This window comes from Corylus avellana, chromosome 7 (genome assembly GCF_965113065.1).
Source record: "Corylus avellana chromosome 7, dhCorAvel1.hap1.2, whole genome shotgun sequence".
NCBI classification, from domain to species: Eukaryota; Viridiplantae; Streptophyta; class Magnoliopsida; order Fagales; family Betulaceae; genus Corylus; species Corylus avellana.
The window spans coordinates 5,101,854-5,128,237 of NC_142496.1; the positions used below are offsets into that span (position 1 = coordinate 5,101,854).

At 35.4% G+C, this 26,384-nt stretch overlaps 4 protein-coding genes across 5 annotated transcripts; 2 read left to right on the top strand and 2 right to left on the bottom strand.

The window, feature by feature from the left end:
• Positions 1-357: 357 nt before the first annotated feature.
• LOC132184880 (uncharacterized) lies at positions 358-7,624 on the top strand. Of its 2 annotated transcripts, none has more exons than XM_059598663.2 (8): positions 358-535; positions 639-870; positions 972-1,140; positions 6,123-6,193; positions 6,277-6,354; positions 6,719-6,806; positions 7,113-7,168; positions 7,248-7,624. In XM_059598663.2, exons 1-8 carry the CDS (start codon positions 470-472, stop codon positions 7,325-7,327), a joined length of 840 nt encoding a protein of 279 aa, XP_059454646.1. In that variant the 5' UTR covers positions 358-469; the 3' UTR covers positions 7,328-7,624. The 2 variants fall into 2 exon arrangements, with proteins under 2 accessions (XP_059454646.1, XP_059454647.1); XM_059598664.2 differs by having other exon boundaries at positions 987-1,140.
• Positions 7,625-8,410: 786 nt separating this feature from the next.
• On the top strand, positions 8,411-18,216 carry LOC132184480 (Molecular chaperone Hsp40/DnaJ family protein). The gene is made up of 11 exons (XM_059598127.2): positions 8,411-8,825; positions 9,258-9,326; positions 9,700-9,795; positions 9,911-10,035; positions 10,398-10,593; positions 11,344-11,519; positions 13,023-13,152; positions 15,539-15,699; positions 16,902-16,984; positions 17,127-17,241; positions 17,956-18,216. The coding sequence occupies exons 1-11, from the start codon at positions 8,502-8,504 to the stop codon at positions 18,179-18,181; spliced, it is 1,701 nt and encodes a 566-aa protein (XP_059454110.2). The 5' UTR covers positions 8,411-8,501; the 3' UTR covers positions 18,182-18,216.
• Positions 18,217-19,248: 1,032 nt separating this feature from the next.
• Positions 19,249-21,480, bottom strand: LOC132185410 (F-box/LRR-repeat protein At3g26922-like). The gene is made up of 3 exons (XM_059599188.2): positions 20,359-21,480; positions 20,048-20,251; positions 19,249-19,437 (listed from the first exon to the last, which is right to left on the bottom strand). Exons 1-3 carry the CDS (start codon positions 21,478-21,480, stop codon positions 19,249-19,251), a joined length of 1,515 nt encoding a protein of 504 aa, XP_059455171.2.
• A 3,325-nt stretch (positions 21,481-24,805) lies between these two features.
• LOC148584371 (uncharacterized) lies at positions 24,806-26,167 on the bottom strand. Its single transcript, XM_088518416.1, has 3 exons — positions 25,139-26,167; positions 24,877-25,010; positions 24,806-24,836 (listed from the first exon to the last, which is right to left on the bottom strand). Exons 1-3 carry the CDS (start codon positions 26,165-26,167, stop codon positions 24,806-24,808), a joined length of 1,194 nt encoding a protein of 397 aa, XP_088374542.1.
• Between the last annotated feature and the right edge of the window lie 217 nt (positions 26,168-26,384).

Consider the following 26,384-nt stretch of genomic DNA (forward strand, 5'->3'; position numbering starts at 1 on the left):
GAAATTAATAATCGCGTCATATACCACATTTTTATCTCATAGTAACCTTTCAACAAACCTTTAATTTTTATTTTTTATTTTTTGAATAAATACTTAACTAAGGGTTCATACCTAATACATCTCATCGATGTTTTCCATGACTTATCATTGCTTGATCCATAAATTTTTTTCATTTATACCAAAGAATGAGAGTTTTTAATTAATTTGAAGTGATTGTGATTTGTGGGTTAAAATTTGAAGTTTAGCTGTCGTTCCTTTTTCTCCCATAGGGACAGCCGACTCTGCGTGTTTACCGTTGAAGTTTTAAATTCAAAAATGCCCTCTCTTCAATACCTGACCGTTGAGATAATTCAGAAACAAGTTCTACAGCGACAGCACTGTCATTTCTCCGTGCAAGACCCGGAGTCCCCAAAGGCCAAACCTTGGCCCTGCGCTGCGCCTCCATTTTCCATTCGATTGAACCAAAACAATGGGAAGACTTAGAACAAAGAGTGACTACGAAGACCTCCGAAGTGCAAGAATCTTAGAAAACCAGGTTCTGTCTCTGTCTCTGTCTCTGTTTCTCTATCAATTTTGTGTTTTGATGTTTTCTTTGATGATGAATGGCTATATATTCATTGAAAATGAAATGGGAACAGGCTCGCTTGGCGTCACTGGGACTGCAAAAAACAGTCTCCGAACTCCGGTCGATTGCTTCATCTGCAAAACCTGCGAAGGCCCACGTCAGAGAATACAATAAAAAAGACTACAAGATCACGCCTTTGCGTCGCTCCGATCGTTTGAAGCAGACAACTGCCACCGCCGCTGACGCCGACGTCACCCCCAAGCAAATTTCGCGGCGCCGGTCTGCCCGCTTGAGAGGAAAAGAGGGTAATTTATTTGAGATTTTTGTTTTTGTTTCTGTTTTTCCTCTTTTGCCTCGCGTGTGCTTTATTTGGTAGCGGAGGAAGTGAAGTTTTGAGTTGGGAAAGTGGGTGATGTTTCAGAGGAGAGTGAAGAGAGATCTCGTAGCTGGGGAAGAGTGAAAGCAAGTGGTTTGGAGCTTCAGCTGTCGCCTGAAGATTCTGCTCGGCGTTGCAAAAGCAAGGGAAGGGGCAATGTCTATAACCCTGTGTTTGGAATTTGTTGCCACTTCTGCAGGTTTTGTCTATAACTGTAGATTATACTGTAACTTTAATTACCTCATGAAGTGTTTGTATTAATCTCTCAACTAACACCTAAATGGGGTGAATTGGTGTTTGTCTAATAATTACAGCCAACAAAAATATCGCAACTACATGCAATCTCACCAAAATTAAATGAAGTAGTAAAGAGATCAAACACAAACACAACAATTTTGGTGACGAAATGGAAACGTTTGAAAAACTCTTCAAAAGTAAAACTATTCTGAGAGCAGCCAACCCCCGTAAACTTATACACTATAGAATATTCAAATTGCAATCGGTTATGCTTACAAAACCTTTGTAGTTGTTGAGGTATGCCTTGAATCTAGTAGGCGGAATCTTCCGGAACTTTCTCTTGTGTTCTACAAAGATCCACAATGGTTTCCTTCTCTAAGAAGAAAGAGTCTTCTTGATGTGTGTGGAACATTCCGGGAACCTTCAAAGAAGAAAGAGTCTTCTTGATGTTGGTGGAACATTCCGGAACCTTCTAAGAAGAAAGAGTCTTCTTGATGTTGGTGGAACATTCTGGAACCTTCTAGACACACAATGGTTTTCCTATATAAAGGAATGATGCCTTTGTGTTTGTGCATCCCAAAGGCATGCACAATTATCATTTGTTCTCAAATGAGGAAGAGAAAGAAGCTAGGGATGGGGCAAGAGAGAGTTAGTGGTTTTTGTCTAACTCAATTATCATTTGTTGAGAGCAGTATGTGAGGTTTTTCTCTGGGCAAAGTATATTTGGGTGGTATGGGCATGTACTGTGAGTTGTAAGAATTTGCTCATAGTAAAACTCTCTTGTTGGTGGACGTAGGCCAGATTTTGGGCCGAACCACGTAAACTCTTTGTACACATGTGTGATTGGTGTGTATTCTCGTGTGTTTTCTTTTCAAACTTTTTTTTTGCATAAAGGGTTAGTGGGAAATTGGTTGCAAATTTATTACCAATTTCCTCACAATTGGTATCAGAGCAAGGTTACGGATTTCTACTCGTTAAGAAGAAATGCAGTCCTTGAAGTTTGGAATTGAAAGGTTCGGACGGGAGGCACTGTTCATGGAGTACTGTTCACGGTGGTACTGTTCATGAGGCACTGTTCAAGGACAGAGTTCAAGGACAGAGTGCGGGTGTACTGTACTGTTCAAGGACGGAGTATGGAGCACTGTTCATGGGAGGAAGTATTGTTCAAGGATGGAGCACAGAGTGCTGTTCAGAGGTACTGTGTATGGGTATTATTCAAAATACGAGAAGGAAAGTTCTGTCAACTGACAACACTGTTGTCTAAGGAGACTGGGTTTTAAGTGGGACCGTTGTGACCCCTCCAGTCTTTCCCGGGAACTTACCTGGCTGTATTTTGGGACAAAAAGAAGAGCAGGTTTGGCAAATTGCTCCAAAAACACTAATATTGTTTCTCTCTGTCACGCCCCCGGTTAAGGTGAAAAGGGGAAACGTAAACTTAAAGGGACTCGCAACAAATAAGAAATATAATTATTATTATCAACAAATTTTATTATAAATCATTTGGAAAAATTTTGGGGATTTTATAAAGAATTCACTTACATGATTTTTAATTGCACTTCCTTTCATATTTTTAATGCAAAGTTTTATTCAATCATGTGCCATGGTTTAAGAATTTTATGTATTACAATTATCTTATTTTTATGAGTTATGCATGACAATGATTATGAATGAAAAGAGCTCTCAAAGTTCATGGTATAGCATACAATTACAGATGAGCTTTTACAGATCATATGAAATGTTACATGTGCATTCATGCTTATAAATGTTTAACCCGATACACGATTATAGTGACGGTTGGTACCGCATAGGGTAGCATGGCAAGTACACCGAAAGACGGTTACGAGAAGGTGTGTGCTACTGGTCAGGTGGCCTTCACCTAGGGAAGTTCCCAACCTGGTAGCTCTCCCCTGTGACGACAAGATGAGCATATAGGTCCTTCGGGATAAGCCAACGTGCGCCGCTCACGGTAAATTTGTGGTGTCGGGTCAAAAGGGTAAAACAGTAGTTTTAAAAGAAAAATAAAAGGAAGTGCTTGCACATCTCATAACTTACCTACTATTCTTATATTAATTGTCAATTATTTTATTATTTGTGCATAACTGAGATTATGACATAAAATCTGCATAACATGTTTTATGGCATCTTGGTGTTGTGGCTACTTACTGAGTTGCGAACTCACCCCTTTTCCCTTTAAATTTTTCAGATGCCACTGTACATAATAGTTTTAAGAATGGGGCTTCCAATGGGTGTCCTTATGCTTGAGGACCCGATCATATGGCCCTACGCCTGGAACAAATGAAGAATGGTGGCCATGCTTTGCTGGTTTTGCTGGTTTTAAAAAGATAAAAAGAATAAATGAAGTTAAATCTTTTTGGATAATACCCACAAGAGTTGAGGAAAAAAAAGAACATCTCTTCCTATATTCTAGGAGATCTACCAGTTATCTAATTTGAATAAAATCTCACCTAAAATCCTAGTGTATATATATATATATATATATGCACTCCAATAATAGTTTTAAGAATGGGGCTTCCAATGGGTGTCCTTATACTTGAGGACCCGATCATATGGCCCTACGCCTGGAACAAATGAAGAATGGTGGCCATGGTTTGCTGGTTTTGCTGGCTTTGCTGGTTTTAAAAAGATAAAAAGAATAAATGAAGTTAAATCTTTTTGGATAATACCCACAAGAGTTGAGGAAAAAAAAGAACATCTCTTCCTATATTCTAGGAGATCTACCAGTTATCTAATTTAAATAAAATCTCACCTAAAATCCTAGTATATATATATATATGCACTCCAATAAATAATCTCATGGATTAAAACCAATAACTACATAGATATTTTTAATAGATAAATAATATTAATATCACTTATAAAAGCATTAATATATACAAAGATGCATTATAACTCTATTTTAAATCTATAAAATCTACAGAATGTCACACTCTCGCTGCAGTAAGAGATGATTATGTTGATGCTCTTTGATAAGGGTGTCGATGGCTGACCGCTAAAAATGTCAGGATAATGGATGTGTTGTATTAGCGGGTCCACATTTGCATACGGGACATTGGTTTGGTCTTTGATGTCGGGTATGTGGTGGAAAAGGGTGTCGATGGCTGATGAACTTCTGGGGGAACCAAACATGGAAGTTGCACCATAATTTTCAGCAGGATTTTTTCGACATGTGCCGAAAATGAAAATTCTTAGAATGGTTTAAATTCTAAGTGCATGTGCTCTTTATGGTGGAGCATAATAATTCTTGTAGAATTATTAACTGTTGGTGTAGACAGTGTTTCGTACGACATCCTGGGGCGTGGGGATGGGCATCAGTCAAGATACGGACCTAAGGTCTCAGGTGGAGGAGACATCCGAGGGAGTTTACGACTTAATAGGATTCAAGTTAAGTGGGAGATTGTTGAGGTATGCCTTGAATCTAGTAGGCGGAATCTTTCGGAACTTTCTCTTGTGTTCTACAAAGATCCACAATGGTTTCCTTCTTTAAGAAGAAAGAGTCTTCTTGATGTGTGTGGAGCATTTCGGAACCTTCTAAGAAGAAAGAGTCTTCTTGATGTTGGTGGAACATTTCGGAACCTTCTAAGAAGAAAGAGTCTTCTTGATGTTGGTGGAACATTCTAGAACCTTCTAGGCACACAATGGTTTTCCTATATAAAGGAATGATGCCTTTGTGTTTGTTCATCCTAAGAAGGGAGCTTCTTCTTCAAATGAGGAAGAGAAAGAAGAAAGCTAGGGATGGGGCAAGAGAGTGAGTGGTTTTTGTCTAACTCAATTATCATTTGTTGAGAGGAGTATGTGAGGCTTTTCTCTGGGGCAAAGTGTATTTGGGTGGTATGGGCATGTACTGTGAGTTGTAAGAATTTGCTCATAGTGAAACTCTCTTGTTGGTGGACGTAGGCCAGATTTTGGACCCAACCACGTAAACTCTTTGTGCACGTGTGATTGGTGTGTATTCTCGTGTGTTTTCTTTTCAAACTTGTCTTTGGCATAAAGGCTTGGTGAGAAATTGGTTGCAAATTTATTATCAATTTCCTCACTGTAGTAAACTTGAATTGTATCCAACTAACGACCTGTTAGTCTTCTACCACAGTAGTTCAAGAACTTTGGCCAATCTTCTATCTTGAACTCTTGGAGGCAAAAGGTTTGATTTTGTGTGGTTTAACAAAGTCTAGAAGAGGTTTTAGAATAAAGGCATAGGGATGCTAAAACTCTCTTCAAAAACACAAAATAATAGCCTCAGGGGCTTGTAAAAATCGTTAAGTTATGATTCTTATATATACCCTGGAAAAACACAGGCTTTAGATGGAAGTTAGTTTAGAAAATACATTTTTTGAGCTAGTGGCGTTCAAACGGGGTGCAAAACGACACTGCAATCGGATGTCTTGGATCTAGCTCAAACCCCTTCTTGATCAAACATCTTTTACGAGCTTGTGATCGAACTTCTCAGTAGCTTCTTGTGAAACACCTCCGTTTGAACATGACTCGAAAGGTCTTGTGAACGAGGCTCTCTGTAGTATCTTGAAAAACAAAGTGCTTCATCCTTCTTCGAACGTGGTATTTTTCTTTATTATTGTCTTTTTCCTCTATACTAATGAAGAATAAACACCATTGTTGCTGCTCATAGACATAGGCAATCTTCCCGAATCACGTTAAATTCTTGTGTCTTAATTCTTGCTTCTTCTTTGTTGACATTTTTTGTGAGTGTGTGCTGCGGATTCTAACAGATGTTAATTTGCAGCAATGTTGCAAAAGAATAACTTATTAGAGTTACCAAAATTAATGGGACAACTTTCAAATTGTTAGGATAACCAATTTGGTGTCAGATTTATTTCCCCTTGTTTAAACCTTGCAGTATTGTTTTTATCTCAAATGAAATGGTGATTAGAGATGATATCTCATTGTGAATCCAAAAATTCATAACTGCAGGCAAAAGACATTGTGCGTTGAAGAGGATTGCAAGAGATGTGGTAATTTTGATATGGATCAGCCTTGCATAGGTTAGTTTTATTTTTGAAATCACTTGCTGCATTCTAAGTATTTCTTGAATGGGTTTGACAATCTCTGAACATATTCTGAACAGGGAAGACAGATTGTTCAGTTTGTCATTCTAGCTATGGTGTTCTCTGTCGAGCTTGTCTCAAGGTTAGGTATGGTGAAGGTAAGTCCATATATAAATAACAAAGGAAAATGTTATATACATCAGATGAAAGGAAACAAATTAGGATCATTAAAATGAGACATATATTTGGAGCCACACCATCCTTTTGCTGTTCTTCTTTTTGGACCAAATAATAGGAAGAAATAACCTTATTCGTGATCCATGTTTTATGGATTTGAGTGGACACTTTGCTGTTCACTTCTAAGTGTCAGATAAGGATCCTCATAAAGAGGGGAAACAAAAGGTGGTGGTTTTGGGGTTATATAAGTTGGTGGGGGTCTTGCAAAATAATTACTTTCTGTGTAAAGAAAAGGGAGACTTCGAACCAATTACACTAAACATTTCTGTTACAATGCTTTGTTAGAGATGGAGGAGGTGAGAAAGGATAAGGAATGGATGTGCCCTCACTGTGCAGAAGAAACAGGATTTAACCCTTACTGGATATGTAACAGGTACAGGAGTCCCTCTCTCAAGATTTCCATAAGTTTAAATTATATCTTAGAGTCTGTTTGGAATGCGTTGGAAACAGACCTTTTGTTTATAAAATCAACTTGAAAAAGCTTTTTTCTACAACTTTTCCAAAAAATTATTTTTTAAGTTTTTCATCAAACAACCAATTTTTTCTTGACACAACTTTTTATTTATTAAAAGCACTTTTTAAACTCTTTAACGCAATCTCAAATAGACTCTTAGTAGTTTATGATGCTGAAATCCTTTTCTAATGAACTGATTGAAGCTTTTGTTTTTGTTTCGGATAGTTCAATGTGCCTAAGGAAGCGAAAGATGCCTCCAACTGGCCTAGCAATATACAGAGGTTTGTCTATCTTAATTCTCTTCATGATTCAGCTCTTATTCTCATTGCTAAATTTACTTGCAATCTATTGATATCAAAGCTCGGGAGATGGGATACAAATCTGTGGCACATCTACTAATGGATGAGCTTCTTCAACGAGCAAACAAGAGCAGAAGATAAGGATTTCCTTTTCTAAAAAAGATACTGATGTACTAAAGTAGAGCAACAGAGCTGCAAAAGAAGTGTAGAACTGACTGTTATTGCTTCTAAAATCAATCAATATTGTATTGAACTGATATGAGTCTATGTTGTTTGTGCAAAAACAGTTGTCTACACAGACTGGCTTAGAATGTGTATTGAAACTCAAGCACCTGGATGGTATTCCAGTGCAAAATTTGTTGCAATCTAAATCCATGTTGTGTAGTATAATTATTTGGCAAAAACAATTGAGAAATGCTATACAAACTTTCAAATTTATATTCCGAAATACTTACTCTTTGACTAAAGACGTGATAGTAATTTTCACAGCTGCATCAATAAGTAAGAATTTTGGAAGTGTAGATTTCAGGGCTTGGGTAGCATTTCTCAAAACAATTTGCCATGAACAAATTGTCCTCTGCAGATCAGAAAGACCCATCATTTCTAAAATGCAATGAAATAAATCAGAACTTTGAGCAGCCAAAAGCTTGACACAGGTCCCTTGATCAAGTAATATGCCTCAATCTACTAAACCTTGGTTTGCATGTTTCAATCAAAGTTCAGGAAAGTGACTAATAAAGATGGTATATAATATATATGTTTTAAAGTTCCTGTTGTTCACATGAGCCTCTCAGCCAAGAAAATGTTTTGCAGTGAAACAGTGACAGATTTCTTGTGATTACTTTTGTTTTTTGCTACCTTAACTGCAATATTCATGTGGAAACAAGAATCACAAAAACAAACAGAACCAAAAAAACCACGTTTGGTAAAAAAACACTTTTACTTTTTTTAAAAACACAACATTTTTCTCAAAATCATTCAAAATACAAAACATCTTTTAAAAGAGCAGTACTACTTACCTTTAATACCACAAGAAAACTCTTTTCCAAATCAAAATTATAAAGTTATTTTTCAAAACCATTATTATGCTCTTTATTAATGTGTATAAAATCTTTGAAATTGTGTTTTCACAATATGATATGATTTCATCTAAAAGTTTTCAATTTTTTTTTAATATATATATATATATATATTTTTTTTTTTTCTGTTTGTGTGTGTTTTTTTTTCTAAGGCTCATAACCAACAGAACCCCCAAAACCCAAAACCCAAACCTTCTAAACCCCTCACCATCACCAATATCCCAATCTCTGCAAACATGCCCATAACCCACAGTCCCTTCTCTCATGCCAATCTTATAAACCCTATCTCCAACTTCCTTCCATTTCCCTACTCTGCGGTTCGGCCCTATTCCTTTGACGCGTCATCATCAACCCTTATCCGCTTTGGTCTGAGTTCCAATGCTTCCGGATTCTTCAACAAAAGCGATTGGATTTCGAACCCTAACTGTGGTTTCATCCGCAGGAGATCGCGCTTCGCTTCAATCAGGGCCGCTGGAACCGATTACTACTCGACTTTGGACGTCGGTCGCAGTGCCTCGTTGCAGGAAATCAAGAGCGCTTACAGAAAGCTCGCTCGTAAGGTTTGTGATTGTTATGCAGTCGATTTTTAAACTTTTGAAGCAGATTTCTATATTGGGTCTGTTTGGTTGCTGAGAAAATGAAAAAAGAAACGTGATTTGACAACACAACAACAATTTGAGTTTATATACAACGCATGTAGCGGATGTATAATGTAGCGTTACACAGGCTTTTCTAGTACTCAATTTTGTTGTTGTTGTTGTTATCCTCTGTGTAAAGTTGGACAACTAAGTTTCTATATTGCCATCCATAGCAGAGCTGAAATTTTGAAGCTTTTTGTTAATGTGCTTTTGCAATGAATCTTGTGTAAAAAATATGCATGGCATATCATTGCACCAGCTCTAGCAACAACTGTGGGATGGTTTACATTTCTATTCATTCATTGTGTCAAGTTACATCTTACTGGAAGATTGATATCTCCTTCTATGGAACAGTACCATCCAGATATGAATAAAGGCCCTGGGGCGGAAGAGAAGTTTAAAGAGATAAGTGCGGCATATGAGGTAATTCTTCTCCCCATATACTGCTCTTCCCTCCATTTATATTTGCACATCCTATAACTTTTTTTGAACTTAATGAATTCTTAGTTGGTTTCTTAGACATTCTTTTTTTGAATGATTTTTTCTTTTCTTTCCATTACTTTGTTCATTCATTTATTATGTTGCTTGGATATTGCACTTCATGCTTTAGTATCAGTAAATGTTCTCCTTCAGGGGATGTATGGCTTGATGTTGAATCAAGTAGATTGAAGAGTTCTTTATAGTGAGTAAATGATTATATGCTGCTGAATTACTTATAAAAAAAATGATTATATGCTGCTGAGTTATCTTTTTGTACTTCAGTTTTTATTCATGTGATAATAAAGCATCTGTGTAGGTCCTTTCAGATGATGAGAAAAGATCTTTATATGATCGCTTTGGTGAGGCAGGTTTACAGGCAGAAAATGGTGGGCCAGGCAGTGGTTCACAGGGGGTAAGTTCATAACCATCTCTTCTGTTTTCCATGATGCCCCATTAAGCCAATCTGCTCATTCCAAGTACTTCCTGACCCATATTTTCTTGATTCATTTCAATTATTAAATTTGTAGATGGATCCATCTGAAGTATTTAGTGCATTCTTTGGCGGGTCCGATGGGATTTTTGGTGGAGTAGGTGAACCAGGAGGCTTCAGTTTCAATTTGAGAAACAAGCAGAAAAAGGCTCTTGACATTCGGTAACAATCTATGTGCAAAATTAATATGAGTTGATATTGAATCTATTACAGTTGTGTCCCTATTCTATGGCCAACATCACTTTATGTATATGCTTAAAGTTTACTTCATGTCTTTCAAAAGAATTTGTTTCCTTTCAGTCTTTTTAAAGTGTTACTGATAGATACAGCCTTACCTTATTTAGAACCACATCCTAAGCTTCTAACAAACTCCAATCATGCGGCTTTGCATAGCCATAGAGTGAGTAATCTTAAATAATTTGCAAGCAAAATGGTGGAATATTGTTTTGCCATATTCATAAATCTGTATTTAGATCCTTAGATAGTGAGCTTTATGCTTAAAAAAAAATTGCTTTTTATTACAGGTATGACCTTTATATGAGCTTTGAGGAATCAATTTTTGGTGGAGAGCAGGAAATTGAAGTTCCTTGTTCCGAGACATGTGATAAGTGTGATGGAACAGGAGCCAAATCTAGTAGTTCCATAAAATCATGTACTGATTGTGGTGGTAGAGGAGGGGTAATGGAAAGCCAGAAAACGCCATTTGGAATAATGTCACAGGTATATGACCTATTAGAACAGAATAATATTAGTGATGACATAATCTAGCTAGCATGTTAGGAAAATTTTGTTTCTTCAGTTTAATTGCATCTCCAGCACAACATGTTGAGATGTATTACAATGGGACCTAGATGAAGATGACACGGCTATTGTAACTTACTTTTTATCTTAATGCATGGATGAAAATGGAAGTTAATCATCTAACAAATGCATAATCTTTCATCTTAGAAGCTTTAGGAAAACTACTTGGCCAGCTTGAACTCTAAAGATAATGGCTCTAATTAAGTGTTTCACTGCAAAATTCTTGTAAGTGAACCTTGAGACCACATGATTGTTGCCTCCACCAGATATGGCATTTGGGCCCCCCCTATTTTAACTTCACATATAGAAGGAAAAAAGATTGAGGCTTGAGGCGGTAGCCTTCTCGTTACATGTTCGTGTCCTCTCTTTCCATGTTCCTCTAATATTTGCATCACACATGTACTTCCATGAATTAACTTCCCTTTAAACTGTTACAAACCTGTATCATCGTCAAATAACTAAATACATATAGCTTATGCTATGGATCTTCATTAGGCTAATGCTACTTTTCTGTTCCGTGAACCAAGTTCTGCCTGAGCTGATATTATAAACTATGAACACAATAAAAAAGGGCTTATCATATATAATATGTCTCCTGCCATATGCTCTTGTAGATTTCACTTCCCATGTTTGACATATGCTGCATGGATATTATTTTTTGGCTTTTAGGTATCAACTTGCTTAAAGTGTGGCGGTGATGGCAAGATAGTCACTGATCACTGCCACAGGTGTGGTGGCCGTGGTCAAGTGCGATTGAAACGAAACATGAAAGTGGTCATCCCTCCTGGTGTTAGTGATGGAGCCACAATGCAAATCCAAGGAGAGGGGAATCTCAATAAGAAAAGGTGTGATCAATTGAAGATTTTTTTTTCTTTCTTTTTGAGTTGTGTTGCTAATGCAATATTTTAATTGGATATTCAAAGCTTTGGTAAGTGCCTCTAGAAATTGGCCATTTCTTTTTCTATATGGTGCTATGTGAGCAGATCTAGAAACTAAGTAAGATCAATAGAGGAAGGGATATGCGAGGGGTAGAAAGAGTGAAAATGAAGCGTGTCTTAAAGGCCATAGTTTTTGCTTCTTGCTGACTGTCATAACTTGATTTCATTCTGGTCCTAGGAATGGTTTAAATTGCTAACACTTTTGTTTGTGGAGAGTTATTTAAGTCCTTCGGGAGTGGAGAAGATATACTGCAACATAAGTCCAGATTGCAAGTTATATGCAAGGAACTGGTCGCTGTGTCAAACAGCCTTATATTACCTTCAGTCGAACTTGTACACATGGAAGTATTTTATCTATTTTTCTGATTTGTGTAGTTAACTATGTTTGAAGAACTCCGAGGTAGAGCAACCCTTTAATTGGAGATTAGGGCTATACGCATCAACATCAATGCATTGGCACTATCATTATAGAAAATTTATGTTGCATAAGGTAGTGTAAGTTGTTGATTAATTAAAATTTGATATATAAAATTTTAGTTGGCTCATAGCCTAAAATTTGTAAAAAAAATATTATTTTGGAGTTCTTGACAGGGAGGTAACTTTAAAGATTTTCAAGAACATGAAAGCGTATAAATGTTAGGGTTTTTGAACAAAGGGCTAGAGTACTGGAAAATTACTGTCTCAAAGATTGTGATGTTTGTGGTTCAGAAGTCTGAAAGGTTAAGACTCACTAATTCATTTGTTGTGGGAGTCTAAAACCCAATGATGCTAGAACCTCATCCATTCATCCAAAACCCCACCAAAAGCACACCTTTATCCTGTGTGGAACTTGGTGGAGCCCAGATTGGCTTTACAAATATCTAAAACTACCATTTTGACTACTCTCTGTCTCCACCCTCTCTCTCTCTCTCTCTCTCTCTCTCTCTCTACCTGGTATTTGATTCTTCGTCTTCCCTGTAATCATCTTGGTACATGCTCATTTTTAAGCCAATATGGTTCTGTTATCAGAAAATTGTTTTTAAACAGTTGTTACGGAACAAGAAAGAAATCTAGAAACATGTTTTTGGTCATTTTGTTGACCCTAAAGTGGGAACAATAAAGAAAATGAAAATTTCATCTTGATTCTCTGAATATAGGTTGTTCTTAAGAATATCTGTGAAAGCAGCTTCAGGAAACACCTAGGGCAACACATTTCTGTTCTGGTTTCTTTTTTTATGAATTTGAGAACAGAATACTCTCTATAAAATTGGAAGACAACAGACCCTTCTATGTTTGTCTTGTATTGTGCTTTTCTTGTTATGTGACATTAAGAAAAGATATGGTATCATGAAAGCAACTGTATAAATTTTGGTGCACTCTTTTCTTTCTTATTTAGATTTTATTCTTTTCTTTCTTTTTTCCTTTTGGCAGAGGCATAGCTGGTGATCTCTATTTGGTCCTCCATGTAGATGAAAAGCGTGGAATTTGGAGGGAAGGTCTACACTTGTACTCAAAGATTAATATTGACTATACTGACGCAATATTGGGGATTGTAGTAAAGGTAACAGTAGTTCCTAGTATTATTAGACATGGAGCAAATCTTTTCCATTCTTCTAAGTTCTATTAGCATTATTCTTTGATGTGATTGATTTGCTTCAAATGTCTTCTCATGTGTTAATTTTGTTATAGTTAACCTTCATCACCAACTAAGGAGAATTTTTTTTTTTAATCTTTAATTTACATGGAAAATTGATGATTACATTGTTTGATTGCTTTATAGTATAAACTATTTTTATTGAATTTTCTATGTTTTCCCATATATAACTTCAGATATATAATGACTTTTAGAAAATTAAGATAATTTAAGTTCGAGAATATGTGGTTAGAGGTTGAAGGCTTTGTGGACAGAGTTAATTCCTGGTGGGCTTCCTATCATTTTCAAGGCTCTCTAAGCTTTGGTTCAGAGAGGGTGAAAAATGCACGAATATTTTCCATAGAGTGGCTAACTCAAATAGGAGAAACAACTCTATCGAGTCATTGTTGGTAAATGGATCAGTTACCTCCTATCAAACTCAGATCAGGGAATACATCATGCATTCTTATAATAGATTGTTTACCGAAGAGTTTAGCTGGCAGCTCAAGCTGGATGGCCTTGCATTCGATTTCATTGATGAGGAGGAGGCCACTTGATTAGAGCAGCTGTTTGAGCTGAGTAAGGTACTGGATTTCGTGAAAGGTATGAATAGTGATAACTAAGGCAACAGGGCTTGATGGTTTTTCTATGGCTTTATCCTAAGTTTGCTAGGATGTGATTAAGATGTTATGAAGGTGTTCCATGATTTTCATGCTAGAAGTAAGTTCGGGAAAAGCCTTAATGTCACTTTTATTGCTCTCATTACGAAGAAATTTGGGGCTATTGATGTTGAAGATTTTTGACCTATTAGTCTAGTGAGTGGAGTTTACAAGATTATTGCCAAAGTTCTAGCCAATAGGTTGAGAAGGGTTGTAGAGAAGATTATTTCAAAGCCCCACAATGCATTTGTCAGAGGTAGGCAAATCCTAGACTCCGTTCTTATAGCTAATGAATGTCGGGATAGTAGGATCAGATCTGGTGAGCCAAGTGTGCTTTGCAAATTGGATTTTGAGAGGGCCTTCGATTATGTCAATTATGATTTTGAGGGAAAATTGCATAATTGGATAGCGCATTTTATTTCTTCTACTTTCTTCAAGAGCTCTTGTGGTCTAGACAGAGAGATTCCGTATCCTTTGTTTTTGTCATTGTAATGGAGGCTCCAAGTAAAATGCTACCTATAGATGGAGGGCTTTCTTTCAAGATTTTCTATGGGGTCTAGGAACATTGGTGCGTTTAATATTTCCTATTTGTTATTTGCAGATGATACCTTGATATTTTGTGAGGCAAACCTGCAACACCTCTGCTATATGCATGCCTTGTTCTTATACTTTGAAGCTGTATTTGGTTTGAAAGTTAATCTGGCTAAGTCAAAATTAGTGCCCATGGGCAATGTCAATAATGTTGGATGGCCAGAATTCTAGGCTATGAGGTGTCTTCTTTGCCTTTGAAGTATCTTAACCTTTCATTGTTAGTTTAAGGCCAAATCTATTTGCGATGGTGTTATCGAGAAGATTGGGTGTCGTTTAGCTGGCTGGAAGAGGATCTACTTATCTAAGGGTGGAAGGATTACCTTTATAAAGAGCATCTTTCCAATTCCTATACGTATTTCATGCCACTTATTCCCCTTTGTGTTTGTTGCCAATTGCATACAAAAGTCATAGCAGGATTTCTTATTGGGTAGGCTAAGTGATGACAAAAGTTTTTGCCTTTTAAATGTTCCAATTTTTTTTACATTGTTACTTAAACATATTTATTATTTTTTTCTTGTATTGGAAATCTATACCATCATTGAACGATGTTATTGTAGAGAACTCTATGAAGCTATAGGCCTAAAACACAGTTTTTTGTTAGTATAGTTTTGGTTTTCATATATAGTGGTAACTTTTACTACTTGAAATGGAGAAATTGAATCGACCTTATGAATCCTAAATATTGGCCCTACTTGTTATAGGAGAAACATAGCGGCTTATTTGAACCTACTGGTAGCATAGGTTGAAAACTACAAATTGTGATGTTTACATCTAATATCCGTTGGAGTAGAATTCACTTCTTTTATTGTTAAATGTTAAATGTTTTTACAAGTCTATACCCTTACATGTTTTCCGCCATTTCAGTCTCTTGAATATTCTATCTGCTCTAGTGTAATTGTGTATATTTCTTTCATTTTCTGCCTTCTGCCATCTTTGAAATGAAGAATGGGTCTTATAACCCTGAGTTTTTATAGTATTTTCCAGAGCCCTATGGCTAGTGGTATTGGTGTGCCGCAAAATATGATTACAAGTTGTTTGACAAAGATATCTCAAAGTGACTTCAGGTAGAAACTGTTGAGGGTTGGAAAGATCTTCAAATTCCTTCTGGGATTCAGCCTGGAGAGACGGTTAAAATGTCACGCATGGGGGTTCCAAACATCAATAAACCTTCTCTTAGAGGCGATCATCACTTCATTGTGAATGTTCTGATACCAAAAGATGTCAGGTCTGTGTCCTTTTACTGTTAAGGCCTCGTGACCACCTTCACCATTGTTTTAGTACTTTTGACCAACCATGTTTGTTTTGTAACTATTTGCTTTTCACAAGTCCCAGCAATTTTATTTTGTTTTTCGCTATAGAACATGTTTCTTGTTTTATGTATGTTTTAACATTTATTATATGTTTTTGGGAAAATTCCATTTAAAATAATCAAGATGCAACATGAGTTTTCCCTTTGAAACTATGCCTGTTGATACCAGTTTTCTCCAATATGTATGTCTCTGCGCATGTAGGTGTCTTTTTCTTTTGTTACTATTCATTTGTATCTTGAGGCTTATGACTTCCTTTACTAGTGCAAAACATGTTGCACTTTGCAATTGCCTTCAAAACAATGATTAATAATGGTACCCGTGTTGGATTAAGCATTGTAGTGTCAATTACACTTCTTGAAATGAAGCATAATAATTTACTGAACAAAGTACAAAAGTAATTTGTAGTGGGTTCTCCAAAATAGTAATAAGAATATACTATTGTGGCTTAGGTGTCAGCTTAGTTGCACAAACAAATCGGTACGGGACTGCTTGATTTCTTAGTGAACATAATGAAATCTTGATTTTTTTCTGAGCAAAAAATTTGGCACAGGTCTCACACAATCTTGACTGATGACCATGTACCTTGTAGTAAAGGATTTGATGACTTCCAATGCTTCTCCCAAAGGAGGCTATCCTCTATTCAAGATAGTAGATGACCAATTCCAAATAATAGGCTGTTTTCGTATTGTTCAGTAGAAAGAACACTCCTGTGAACTATGTTGTCCAGCAAAGTCTTCCAGAAGTTACTTGTGTTTGTTGTGATGGTTGATGCCATTTTCACTACAGATCATGCTTTACAGGGTCTTTTAGGTAACCATTGTCCATGAAAGAAGTTTTGGAGAGAAATAGATAAAGAATGTCTGTTTTAATGGAAGTAGGTCAGTGACTACATGAAACCAGAAATCCAGTTTCATCTAGATCAAATGATATTGTTAAGCAAAGTAATTCTTTTCTCAAATATAACTGCTGAGGTTGAACCTAGAGATATGTTGAGAATTATATGGAGGTACAATGTATGTGATGCTTACTGGAAGTATAAAGAGGCTGATTACCTCCATGATTATAGTTTTTTGTTATTCTGTTATCTTGTGATGTTTAAATCCAATTGTTATGGCAGTGATACAGAACGCAAAATTGTTGAGGAATTGGCTTCACTTCGGGCATCAAGCGGACTACATACCGATTCTGCCAGTAAAACTGGTAATGTGATCATTTTACTACCTTTTGATTGAGGTAGATTGTAAGTAAACGTTCTGCTGGATGTTTATTGGATAATCTGAAGGGAGTTTTTATTGATAGTCCAATCAGGATTTTATGTATCTGTTTTATTCTACCTTTCCAGGGATACTGCACAGCGACTTTGATAAACGTAAAATTAGGAACCGAAAAAGCCATGCTTCAAGCCCAGGAATCAAAAGTGTTGCATCTTTGTGGAACTCAATTAAGGATTTCTTGGGGTATGTTCCACTGGCACTTCATATCATTTTCTTCTTAGCATGACAATTTGGAATGCAAAAAAGATGAAGGTAAAGCATAAAATACCAAGATATTGAATCAAGCTAAACAGGAATCCCAAATTATTTGGAGTTGAGAAATCAAGTAAAAGTAAAGCCATGTTTTAAGTAGGAAACACTTTGATGTAGCACGCTGAGCTAGCCTGGTCTACAAATGCCCCTTTTTCCCCAATTGAGATGTAAATTAAATCAAAGGGGGTGCAGAAAAAGAGAAAGGGGGATGGGGCATCTAGTATTCTATGAATTTTTATTTACAACTCCTTGTAGTTCTTATTAAGAGTAATGCCATAAGGAGAACTAGAGTCCTCCCAAATATGATGATGAGGCATTTGGGGGGGAGGGGAGAAGGCATTTTGAAAAGAGAGTCATGCTACACATCATTCTTCATTCCATTTTCTATCCATCTCTTTTGAAAATCCAGCGATAGGTTCACCCACCACAAATTCAATGGGATTGAGAATGATTTTTATCATTTCTCTTTTCAAAGTTTGGATAAAAACTTATTATTCGTGAAAAAGCTTTGGTTTTACTAGTTCCAGGAATGTTACATTCTCAGGCATCTGACTGGAATTAACCACATTCATTACTTGAATTTGCTTACTTGTAATCTATTAGCCTTGAACTCATCCTCTAGATCTGTCTTTTGCTCATTTACAGGCAAAGACAATCTCGCGAAAGGTTTGCATCAGTCAGCCTGGAGCCATCTGCATCATTGAGTTGCAGCAAGCCAAGTTCATCATTTGTGATTTCTATCTGTATAGTTTTTATTATAACTTGTATATTTACCTTGATTGGAAAGACTGATGACTGCACATCAGTACAAAAAAGAATCGTTGCCACTAGTACCCGCAGAAAACGAAAAGAACCGAATCGTTATGTTTAGGAGCAAGAGAACTCAAAAGGGAAACATTTAAACTACTTTCTCTACTATGTTAGAACCTATGAGAGCCTTGCATCCAACAAGGAGAAAACCCAATTGTAGATCTCATTCAGCTGCTTTTTAGCCTCACCAAAATAGCTAGAAAGCTATTTTGGTGAGGCAAACTGCTGAAAACAGCAAAAAAAAGCCCCCCCAGCAGCCTCAGCATTTTGCTGACTTTTAACACACACTAGCTGGAAGCAAGAACAGCCGTCGAGGAGACCTCGTAGGGGACCATGCCATCAAGTCCTGCCCCGTCGACCTCTCTTTCTCTCTGGTTTGGCCGTCCCATTCGATTTTTAGGGCACTGCTTTGTAGTTTCATTGAATGAAGTTGTTGATTCTAGAGGAGAGACTGAATTTTTTATGATTGTGATTTGGGAATAGCTGGGTTGCTTTTTGTTGGGTTTTCTTTTGAGTTTTAGTGTTGTCTTAGTTTTAGGGGTTTTCTTGCTTGGCCGATTTGGAGAGAAATGGGATGCTTGATTGTGGTTCTCTTGCAGTAGGGGGTTTTAGTAGTTAGTTTTCTATGGAGGAGTCGTGAGTTTTGGTGAGAATTCTAAAGTTAATTTTTGTGGTTCGGTTGGGTGTTTATTTGGTTGAAAAAGAATCAAGAGAGAAAGAAATCTTTGAAAATGAATATTAAATAGAACAATGATTAAAATGCTTAGGAAGATGGGTGTGTTTTGAAAAAGTTGATAGCTAAAATAGAGAAATATAAATTTTTTAGCTATTTTGGTTAGTAAATTTGCTAAGACTGCTGTAAACACTCCTACTCCTGCGTAGAAAAGTGACTATATCAGTTTATGTAATTTTCTGGTATGACACTCTTCATATGTATTTTTTTCTTCACATAAGATATGATCAACTTATGGTAATTATATAAAAGTGTCTATCAGTTTATTAAGAAATTTCAGCAACCTAAATTCCAGAGTATCTCAAACATAGTGATCAATATATCATGTTGCAAAATGAACATAGAAGTTAGAGAGGGAAATTTGATTTTTGCCACGTTTAAGCAGTACAAATTCTTTAAAAATATTGGAAGCTCTCTAATGTTTTTGCCTTCTTGAAAAAATATCTTTTCAAACTTTTCTTGCTTGCAAATTTACCCAAGTCTTCAATCTCGACAGTCTTTAAGCAATGACGCCAACACAAAACTGGAAGAAGTTTGCAACAATCTGGATTCTCCCCTTCATAAAGTGAGCTTATATACGAGAACTGAAACAAGAGCATGAATTTAGTAACATGAATGCGTCATCTTAATTTTTATTGCTTTCAACAAATAAAAATAACTATCAAAAAATTAAGATTCTTAATGGTGTCGAATTAATCTACTTTAGGCCAAAAGAAAAAAAATAATAATAATAATTGAAATAGATCGAATTCAAAAATATGAACACATGATAGCAATACAATCATTTTTCCAATAGGAAAAATTTCATTAATGCACTTCTTGTAACAAAATAACAAAATTTCATTGTCACTATTAGCATCTAATGGCAATGTTACACGTGGGCCACAAAAGATCAAATAGCAGCTGGTATAAAATAGTTATCACTAAAGAACTAGAATTATTCACAAGAATTGTAACAAAAATAGAAGATGAACAAGACAATGTTACAACCTTATAAGAAACTAAAGAAAATATTAAAAGTTTCATTGGAAAATGATTGATTTTTAATGATATAGTACATGATTTGGATTTTGAAAACTCTAAATAACTGATTAATTATAAAGCTTCTTAAAATTAAACAACATGAGAAGTATGAGCAAGTTTCTTTATTCTAAGAAATGAATATATATATATACACACATATATTTGCCATACCTTTAAAGATATACATTTGAATGTGTCCCTATCTCTCCATTCTATTGAGAGATTCTCTAAAAGAGGAGAAATCCACAATAAGGCATCAACAAGTTGGTTGATTTCATATCTGGTAGGTGTAAAACATGCTTCTAACATCAATTGCTTGACGTCATATAATGGGGATGGTTGGCTTTCTCTCAATTTTGTTGGAGTAATCACACTCTTCAGAAAGTAAACAAAACCATATTAGATTTTTATTATATATGTTAATAATAGATGTACAAAGTAACAAAGAGTAAGGAAACATCAAATAAAAGAAACTAGAATACCTTGGCACGGTGAGCTCTCCAAGTCACTAGTTTTAGATGATTTAACTTTGAGAGGAATTCAATCTTTTCAACACCATAGATCCAGTGATCACTCCAAAATCGAAGTTTGACTTCCAATAGAGTTGAAGTGTTGGAAGAAAAAGATATAGGATCACCACAATACTCAAGCCTATGTAAGTTAGGAGTAACAATGTTCACTTCAACTAGCTTCCTGCAGCTATAAAAGGTCAAACGCTTCATGCAATCACTTGAAATCTTAATCATTTCCAACATATCACAATTAATTAGGGTCAAGATCTCAATGAGTGGTTGTTTAGAAAGAACGTCGTGCAACCATTTGTCTGTCACCATGATATACTCTAATTCTAATTTCTTTAAATTTTTACATGAGAGCAGGTAGATTTGGCATGATTTCAAACCCTTCAAATGTAAAAATTCAAGATTTGATGCTTCAATCTCAAGGCTGTGAAGTTCAAAATTAAAAGCCACCTCAATGGCCATGAGTTTAGAAAGACCTGAGACATGTATATTTCTCAATCCATCACATCGTGCAAATCTTATCTCTTCCACCACAAGACAGCCAGCAATTAGGGTTTTGACAATTTGGTCATTCGCATTACAAACTTGACCCAAAACCAACTTTTTCAAGGAGGATAAGTTAATATCATGACCATGAAAGGACTCCAAATTGCAACCCCACAAAGTCAACTCAGTTATTGATTTTGCTACTAAAACACTCTTAGTCACCTTATAGTATTCATGGGGCCATGCTTCTATATACAATTCTTTTACATTGCTTTCAATTGCGTAGCCAATCCAACGGCTCACACGAACACCATAGCATTCATCATCACTGTCCAATATTCGAAGCTCAAGTCTTTTTATACTTATCTTTTGCCTACGGCGACTGAGTAAAGTTCTCTCCACAAAATAAATAAACTCTTCTCTCTTTCTCTGCTCTCGCTCTTGATCAAATTTCAGAATGGGGAATAAAGTCCAGACGTTTTGCCATGTCTTGGACAACATAGTAAGTTGAAGTATTTGTTTCAACGGGATGAATGATAGAATGTGCTCTACAACAGGTTCCGGCAACTCCGATAGCCGGTCAATTTTGTGCTCCATTAAGGTTGAAAGCTTCGTAAACCAGCAACGTCGTACAATAGCTAGAGAAACAAGTTCATGAGTTTTAATTAAACAAATTAATATATATATATATATATATATAATAACAATAATAATATTAACAATACCAACTGGTAACTGGAAAGAAACAAACTTACTATAGAAATTAACGGAATATAAGAAAAACTGACAAAAACAGAAAATAAGGAAGACCAACCTTCTCCCTACCGCGACAGCCGGCGTTCCAATAGAAGAAAATCTGTGTGTTTCGACAAGGTGGACCACGGCAAACAAACACGGCGTCGTCGTGCGTTGCCGACCGACTTGTCGTCGTGTCTGTTGAGATTAATTAGGGTTGTGTTTGATTTTCTGTGTAAAATTTTATATAATTAAAATATGAAAAAAAGAAGAAGAGAGCGGAAAAGAGTGAGATTATACAATATTTGCTCTCTATTTATAGTGAGAAATAAGGAGTAGGGAACAAGAAAACTTAAACGCAGAGAATAAAAGCTTAATATAAATAATTAATACAAAATAGTAAACAAATTTATAAATTTTATTAAAATCAAACCAAAATGAGAAATAAATCAATTTAATATAGAATATATATTCTGACAGTCTACACTGCATGTCCATATTAAGTTATTCTTCCCTATATAGGAACTTGAAATTATTATTATTAGCTTAATTAAATAGGTAGGCCCAACAACAACTTTGGCTTCAATATATGAAATTCTAAGCAAAAAGCAACATAGCAGATGTTAAATAACTACTTTTCTTAGGAGTTTAAGTAAACAAGAATATATATGAATTTAATTATTTAATTAATATTTTTTCATTTTTTTATTATGTTTGGTTCAAATTTCGTTTTAATAGGTGAAGCCTAACACGTGAAATATTTTAATTGATGAAGTCATGGTTCGAATTCAGAACTTTTGGCTGTAATACCATGTTAAATTATCTTTTTTTTTATAGGAAGAGATGAATTTATTTATTTTACAATTAATTGAAAGGGGAGTAAACTGATTTGAGTTAAGATTTAAACTCATGACATTTGGCTCTAATACCATGTTACATTACCACTTATTCTAAAAACTTAAACTCATAAAAAGATATGCATTTAATCATTTAATCAATATTTTACCTTGTGATGCTCTTAGTTTGTCATTTTGTTATTTATTATTATTTTTTTTTTAACGAAAATCTGAGAATTTCATTGATTAAAGATCACGAGCATAAAGTTCTTACAGAGCAGAGCAAAAAGCTTTTACAGCACAAAGCATAAAGCTCTACAAAACCATAGCCACATGCTATGAGATTACAAAGTCATAGATACAAACAAAAATTCTTACAATCAAGTGTTATCTATGACTCCAATCTTCCGCTAACCCATGTACAAATACAGTTAAAGATCAGATCTGTTCCGAGCATACTAGACTTAAAACATGGGTAGCCAAATTTTCTAACAAAATTTATTTTAACCAGCTGTGAGAGATAACCCCTCACACCGAACCATCCAGGCCTTGAAAAATAAGGCCTTACACCTAATTATTCATCCTCGCTCATGAGGGCAGATCTAGAGAGAAGAAGCTTCTTTTTAAAAACAAAAGACCTAAACAAACAACCAACAAACAACGGCAATGGCCGAGGAAGAGATGAACAACACAACACGGTAGAAAGTGGACAGACGTATAGCGAAGAGGCCAAAGTTGCTCATCTGGTCGGAGAATACCTACAAAAATAAAGAGAAAAAAGAAAAAAAAAAAAACCAGAAGGGAGAGGGTAGGAGTGGGGAGTAGAAGGGGAAGGGGAGATGACGAGGGAGTAGATCTGCTCCCTCCTCCTCTCAAATCTAATATCGTGATTTTGTGATGTTGGTATGTTGAGAAATTCCTGTTGGGTATTGGTGGTTGATTTTGGTATGAAAATTAACAATAAATGATTAGTCCAATTAACGATAAATGATCAATATATAATATATTAATATAAATGAGGAATGTTACGGTTCTTTTTTGTGTTCTCCTGGTCCTACGTGGATATTTTTTTTTTCTAAAAAAGTAGGAAAAAAAAAACTTACCCCATTAGTTCCTCATATTTATTTTAGAAAATAATATACATGTATGATTAGAAGAACATCTGGAGGAACCTTAGCATTTATCTTAAAATATAAAGCTAGCTTGTAAAAACTTGTTGTCTCTCTTGATCAGTAAACTTTGTGGAAAAGGTTCTTTCAAGAAAGAGGTATATATATACAGTTAAATTGTTTTCTAAACTAAAAGCATTTCCATACAACTATTATATGTACAAAAAGATCTCTAGGAAGAGGGGTTAAAGGTGAAGATGATTTTTTAACCCATTGAAATGCTTCGAACATTACTTTTGGTTGTGTTCTTCATTATTTTGTATAATTTGTTCTGAGATCTTATTAGTTAGCATCATCAGTAGATATAGGCCTTCTTTTGTTGCACCAATAGACGTGCCAAATTATGCTTGTAATTTTGTTATGTTTTTGTGGTTGCTGGAATGCCATAAAACAGTCTATATATATATATATGCTTTCAGAAATAAAAACTTGCATATATGACAACGGTTAGTTATTTTATTGTTAAAAACAAAGTCCTTATTGGTAATTTGCCCAGAGTAATTCTAGATGGCATACTTGTGTCCTACTAAAAATGATGTGACTATTAAAATTACCATTGAGCTTGTGATTGATCATTATTGAATTTTGATCAAATTGTGATTTTAATAGTCACATCATTCTTAGTAAGATACAAATAGGACACAAGTAGGCCATCTAGAATTACTCAATTTGCTATGAAACCTGGAAAAAAAAAAAAAAAAAAAAAAAAAGACTATAATAATTTTTTTCTAAAATGGAAATAAAGAAGAAAAAAAAAATTGATCATAGCCCATTGAGTGAGTAGTTAACTATAGTATATTATGATCATAGCTAGCCCATAGTATTTGATTTGGGTTTGAAAACGTAGGAAGCCAGTCAAAAGGAAGAAACCAAACAAGATTATTCATGAAGATGATGTTGATTAGAAATGGGTCAAATAATAGAATGGAGATAAAACTTACAAGATCTTATCATGGAACAACCCATAAATGAATAATAACAGGCAAACCAACCCCATTTAACATGAGATGTATATAATAATAATAATAACGACTTTTTATTTTAGTAACTTTGTTTAAAGCACTAAATAACTATAACATCTTAAAACAACGACATTGGTAGTAGGAGTAATTTTTCTATATTCTAAGAAACGGACAAATGCAATACCTTGAAAGATATATTCTTATATGTGTGCTTATACTCTCATTCTATAAAGAGAATCTCTAGAAGAGGAAAATTTCAGAACAACGCATCCACACGCTTGTTGAGGAAGATTCAACCAAATGGCATCCATAAGTTCGTTGATTTCAGATCTCATAGGAATAAAAGTTGCTTGTAGCTCCAATTGCTTGACATTATATAATGGAGATGATTGGATTTCTCTCAATGCATATGGAGTAATCACGCTCTTCACAAAGTAAACAAAACCACATTATTTTTTTATGATATATGTCAATAATTGATATATAAAGTAATGAGAACTTCGGAGAAAAAAATAGAGAATCAAGTAAAATAAACTAAAATAAACTAAAATACCTCAGCATACAAAGCTTTCCAAGTCATTAATTTTGAATGACTTAACTTTGAGAGGAATTCAATCTCTTCAATATCCAGCGAAGTCCCGTTCGGAAAGGCGAAACAAAATTCCGATAGAGTCGAAGCAATAGAAGAAAATGATATAATATTACCATGATAGTTGAATCTATGTAAGTTAGGAGTAACAATGTCAAGTTCAATTAGCTCATTGCAACGAAGAAATGTCAAATTCTTCATGCGATCACTCGAAATCTTAATCCTTTTCAACATATCACAATGATTTAACTTCAAGCTCTTAATAAGTGGATGTTTAGAAAGAACATCGTGCAACCAATTGTCTGTCACGGTGGCAGAATGTAATTCTAAATTCTTTAGACTCCCGCATGGAAATAGGTTGATTTCGCATGGTTTCCAAAGCTTGATGAGTAAAGATTTAAGATTTGGTGCTTCCACCTCAAAGCTATCAAGTTTAGGAATATACAACAACTTAATGGCCATGAGTTTAGGAAGGCCTAACACGTGTATATTTTTCAACCCATCACATCGTGCAAATGTTATCTCTTCTACCACATGACAACTAGCAATTAGGGCTTGGACAAGTTGGTCCTCCACATAAACTTCATCCAAAACCAACTTCTTCAAAGAGGATAAATTAATATCACTGTAAAATGGCTCGAAGTTACACCCAACCAAGCTCAACTCTGTCATTGATTTTGCAGCTACAACACTCTGTGGCACATAATAGTATTTATTAGGCCACACCCACAAATACAACACTTCGACATTGCTTTCAATTGCATAGCCAATCCACCGGTTCAGAAAAGCACAACATGATTCATCATCAATGGTCAATGCACTAAGCTCAATTTTTTTTATACTTTTCTTTTGCCTGTACCGATGTAGTAAAGTTTTCTCCACAAAATAATTGAACTCATCTCTTTTTCTCTGGTATTCTTGCTCTCGAACTTTCCTGTTGTCTGGAATCTTGTACAAGTTTGGCCAAACCAAATTTTGATTAATTTTCGGCATGGGGAATAAAGTCCAAAGACTTTGCCACCTCTTGGACAATATACTAAGTTGAAGTATTTTTTTCAAGGTGATGAATGATAGAATGTGCTCTATAACAGAGTCCGGCAATTTAGATAATCTGTCAATTTTGTGCTTCATAAGATACAGCTTTCCCTACACAACACCAATGTTGGTCATAAGTTTTCGTAATTATCTATGTTTTTTACTTAACTTTAAA